Raw genomic sequence first — 4,328 nt, 5'->3', positions numbered from 1 at the left:
TGTGTGTGTGTGTGTGTGTGTGTGTGTGTGTGTGCGTGTGTGTGCGTGTGTGTGTGTGTGCGTGTGTGTGTGGTCAGGAAAAGTCTTAGTTGTTTTAAATTCCACATCCGTGCACGTCGAAGTTCAGCCGGTTCCTTGTTTCTCCCCCTTCAAACGTACCATTCGTTAAAGTTCGGCGCCAGCCCTTCGCTGTGTCCGTTTGTGTTTTGCACGGTTGACGGGGGCGTTTTTGTCGGGTCTTCGCTGGAGGCCGAGCCCAGAACCGGGGGTGTGGACGACTCGTATCCGGAACTTGCTGCCGGGGACGACTCGGACCCTTGGGACTCGTGAACCTTCGGTCATGAGGGGAGAAATCAAACCAAAGTTTTAAACTGAATTGCATTAAGTAAGCGGTAAACTAAAGGTGACCCCCCCCCCCACCCCAAAAAAAGGGGGACGGGCTATTTAAGAAGCGTTACTTGCGTGCGAGCTGCGTCTGCGCGCTAATGTATCTAATGAAGACGTTAATTACCTTCATGTGTTTCCTGAGAGAGCTGGGGTGCGTGTAGGACTTGTCGCACACTTTGCAGATGTACGGCTTGTCCGACGTGTGCACGTGCATGTGCTTCTTCCGGTCGCTGCTGTTGGCGAAACGGCGGTCACAGCCGTCGAATTCGCACTTGAACGGCTTCTCACCTGACGACCAGGGGGTGGGGTGGGGGGGGGGGACAGGCGCACGCAAGTCATGTACAGTAGATGGCCACGCGTGCAGACACACACTCACACAGACACAGGCACGCGCACACACCCGCGCGCACGCGCGAACCGGCGCGTGTGCCGGTTGTGTGTGCGCACTGCGTTATTATATAACAGCGTAACCTACATTTTTGGCTGCACAACTGGGCTAAACGCTGCTTCTGTCAGCTTTTATTTATTCATCGCGTCTACTCTCACTTTAGTCAACAGTGAAGCAACAGTTTACAACTCCACTCCAACTGTGCACGCACACGAGCGGACCGCACACACGCGCACTTGACGCACGCTCACGTTCCAACAACACACAACTTAGCACAAACGCGCACTTTGCGCGGTGTATTGGCCTTACCCGTGTGCGTTCTTTTGTGGATTTTCAAGTTCTCCGAGCGGGCGAATATTTTCCCACAGCCCGGGAAAGGGCACGGGAAGGGCTTCTCGCCCGTGTGCACTCGGATGTGGTTGACGAGTTTGTACTTGGCCTTAAAAGACTTTCCTTCCCGGGGGCAGTCCTCCCAGAAGCAGATGTGGTTGCTCTGCTCGGGCCCGCCGACGTGCTCCATGGAAACGTGCGTGACCATTTCGTGCATGGTGCTAAACGTCCTGTCGCACGTCTTTTTGGGTCTGTTCATCTGGTGCTCGTCTATCCACTTGCACGACAGTTCTTGCTTGATGGGCTGCCGCATGTAGCGAAAGAAGGCCCCCGGCCCGTGGTGGCTGGGTACATTCATGCCCATGTTCATGTTGATGGGGTGGTTGTAGTTGTGCAGCTGCGCCGCCGCCGCCGCGCCGTACGGGTCTGCGCGCGGACTGGCCACCGGCCGGTACGGGTCGGCTCGCCCGAAGATGTCTCCGCGCAGGCCGAGATGCATCTGGCTGTTGACGACGTGACCGCTCGGCGACGAGTGGCTCACCCCCTGCTCGTGGAGTCCGGGGAAGAGCAGATGTCCCGGGTTATCCGCGATCCCCGGCGGCCCATGGAGGCTGCCGGCCGAGGCTGCGAACAGCCCGTGCTGCGCGCTCGGCGCGGCCGACTCCCCGACACTGCGGTTCCGAAAGAGAAAGTCCCGCGTGGAGTTGAACGGCCCCCCGCCGTACGAGCCCACCTGGCCGCCGTGCGCGTGTCCCAGGGCCGCCGCATAGCCGCCGGCTTGTGGAGTGAAGGCTGAAGTCTGACCGGAGGCGATGTCGTGGCCCACGGGGCTGATTTTGAACGCCGCCGTATGCGAGGACTCGCTGAACGGATTGAGTCCCAGGCTCGCGTCCCTGTTGCCGATGTCGTGGTGCCTTGGTGCTCCGAAGCCGCCCACTCCTAGCGACGCAAACTGCGGACCGCTATCGAGAAGCATAGTCATGAACGTGGGAGGGGTGAGGGGGCAAAAAAAAAAAAAAACTTAAGAGGAAATAAATTTAAAATCCAGTTTAGCGGATTGCGCAAGCTGCAAGCGCCGCGCCGAGATTTGCCGCACCGTAAAGAAAAAAAAAATCGAACCCCCCCCAAAAATGAGCACCCCGAAAACGGGGAAGAATCCTTCTCGAGAGTTGGGAGGAATTTGTAAAACTCCCGTAGAGCGCGCTCCGTGAGAACGAGGATCAAACTTCCCCCCTTTTCCAGGCGGATGATGTCCTTGGACTGATAAAGTCAATCACTCACTCCCAGAACATAAATGAACTCGGGAGGCAGTGCTACGACAGCCAATCGCGGACCGACTTCCCACCTCACACGTGATTCTCAGCCAGGCCGCTAATTGGCCGGATTTCCTTTGATTGGCAGCGTTGCCTATTGAGGATGGCAGCTCGACTCAGCTGCCTCCTTTTGATTGGCTCTCGCCGGCGTTATTTTGCAGGTAAATACGAGCCTTTGCTGCTACGAGCGCCAGTGGGGGGAACGCGCAGCCCGAACCCAACTTGGACGCCACCAACCCCCGAATTACTTCAACTTGTGGACGCTAACCCTGTTGCGTAACAGGATGGAGAGCACGCGAGACAAAGCGCGTGAATTGAAATGAAGAATGAAAAGCTAGCTATCTCATGTTTTAAAACCAGCTAATGGAATCAGGTGTTGCCTTCAGGGACGGTCTGAAATGAGATTTTCTCACATAACTTTCTATCTATCTATCTATCTATCTATCTATCTATCTATCTATCTATCTATCTATCTATCTATCTATCTATCTATCTATCTATCGATCAAACTATTTCTGGCATAATTCCAGATTGTGGTTTTCATGAAGCAGTTTAAGAGGTTTTGGGAGTGGGAGTTGGTGTTTTTTTAAAGACAATCTCAAAAGGGTGTAAGACTGAGGGAGGGGGTGCTGAAGGGAGGGTTTTTGTGAGCGTGTGTGTGTGTGTGTGTGCGTGTGTGTGTGTGTGTGTGTGTGTGTGTGTGTGTGTTGGGGGGGGATAAAAGACAGACAGAAAGATGGCAGTATGGCAGTAATCGTAATATCCTGAGTTTTTGGAGGGGGGTGGGTAAAAAAAGCATTGAGCATGTTTCAGAGGAATACTGCTGACTCTCTGCAGGACGCATACAATCTGATCAAGTTCAGAGACGCGTTGAGTGCTTCAAGCGGCGCTTTTTAACCGGCGAGCCTTTCACAAGCCACCCCCCCCCCTTCCTCCAAACAGCACCCTCCCCTTATGCCCCATACACACATACACTCGCAATCTGTCCCAGGAAGGAGCTCCTCACATTCTTTATTTTATAAAGAGACTTTCTCTGTACAACCCTCTCCCCCCCAAAAAGTCTTCTAAAATCAGCCCCTTCATTTCTCGTCGCGCCTTCATCCCATCATCATCCATCCATCCACTCTCCTCAACTTTTTCCTGCACCCCTCACATTCATATCACACAGAAGAGGTGAGTTGTCTGACTTTTCTGCATGACGGCGAAGGCAGCATGCGTGATATATGTACAGTAGTTGTTTCGCCTCGAGGGGCGGGGCTGCATGCGGGATCATTATTTTTTGCCACGCGTGTGTGTGTGTGAACATAGTTTGGGCCTGTTTGTATGCTCGAAGTTGGCACTTGGCAGCATTTTCGCGCAAAAACTGCAAAACTTGAAGCAAAAAACTGAGAACGTAGCACACACACACACACACACACGCACACACACACACACACACACACACACACACACACACACACACACACACACACGCACACACACACGCGCACACACGCTCACGCACGTGGTCGTGCACGCGCACAATCGTTGAGTTCGCCGAGCGAGATTTACGGCGACCTTTTTTGAACCCTCGACGAGTGACGAGCAAGCTGTTTAAGTTCTCCTCGTTTCTCCTCCATATTTTATTGCCTTGTTGGCTGTGCGCGTTCACGAAGCCACGCTCGCTCTCGCTCCTAGGGAGAATAAATGTTCGGAGGGGAAAAAATATATGGCTTTTGGAAGGAGTGACAAACGGAAACAAGACGTGCCTGACGAGCACAGTTCATGTGGACTTATTAAATGTGATAGATTTTGCTCTTTCTGACAATGAAAATTCAAATGTGAGCACTCAGGTCTTAAGAACAGTTTCAGAACGTTAAAAACAAAGATTTAAAAACAAAGATTTAACTCAAAGTTTATATATATATATA

General features: G+C 52.8%; 1 protein-coding gene and 1 long non-coding RNA gene across 3 annotated transcripts in view; one reads left to right on the top strand and one right to left on the bottom strand.

Annotated features, from left to right (window-relative positions):
• The window catches only part of LOC109511937 (uncharacterized), a 204,860-nt gene that overhangs the window by 82,252 nt on the left and 118,280 nt on the right, over positions 1-4,328 (top strand). Inside the window, exon 1 of one of the 2 annotated variants that reach the window (XR_002167417.1) lies at positions 3,136-3,591. The exons of the other annotated variant lie outside the window; for it this stretch is intronic. This is a non-coding gene — a long non-coding RNA (uncharacterized LOC109511937). Of the gene's footprint in view, positions 1-3,135; positions 3,592-4,328 lie in introns of those variants that run through there. 2 annotated transcript variants of the gene reach the window in all.
• zic3 (zic family member 3 heterotaxy 1 (odd-paired homolog, Drosophila)) lies at positions 13-2,839 on the bottom strand. The gene is made up of 3 exons (XM_019863322.1): positions 1,085-2,839; positions 512-675; positions 13-332 (listed from the first exon to the last, which is right to left on the bottom strand). The coding sequence occupies exons 1-3, from the start codon at positions 2,085-2,087 to the stop codon at positions 150-152; spliced, it is 1,350 nt and encodes a 449-aa protein (XP_019718881.1). The 5' UTR covers positions 2,088-2,839; the 3' UTR covers positions 13-149.

Source organism: Hippocampus comes, unplaced genomic scaffold, assembly GCF_001891065.2.
Source record: "Hippocampus comes isolate QL1 unplaced genomic scaffold, H_comes_QL1_v1.1 scaffold381, whole genome shotgun sequence".
Classification (NCBI taxonomy): Eukaryota; Metazoa; Chordata; class Actinopteri; order Syngnathiformes; family Syngnathidae; genus Hippocampus; species Hippocampus comes.
Note: the sequence above shows the minus strand (reverse complement) of the source record. Positions and strands in the feature narration are given on the sequence as shown.

Coding starts and splice junctions, on each gene's coding strand:
- zic3 (XM_019863322.1), bottom strand. CDS start 2,087: ATGACTATGCTTCTCGATAGCGGTCCGCAGTTTGCGTCGCTAGGAGTG. Junction 676..1,084: donor CCACAAAAGAACGCACACGG/GTAAGGCCAATA, acceptor CCTGGTCGTCAG/GTGAGAAGCCGTTCAAGTGC. Junction 333..511: donor CTCTCAGGAAACACATGAAG/GTAATTAACGTC, acceptor TCATGACCGAAG/GTTCACGAGTCCCAAGGGTC.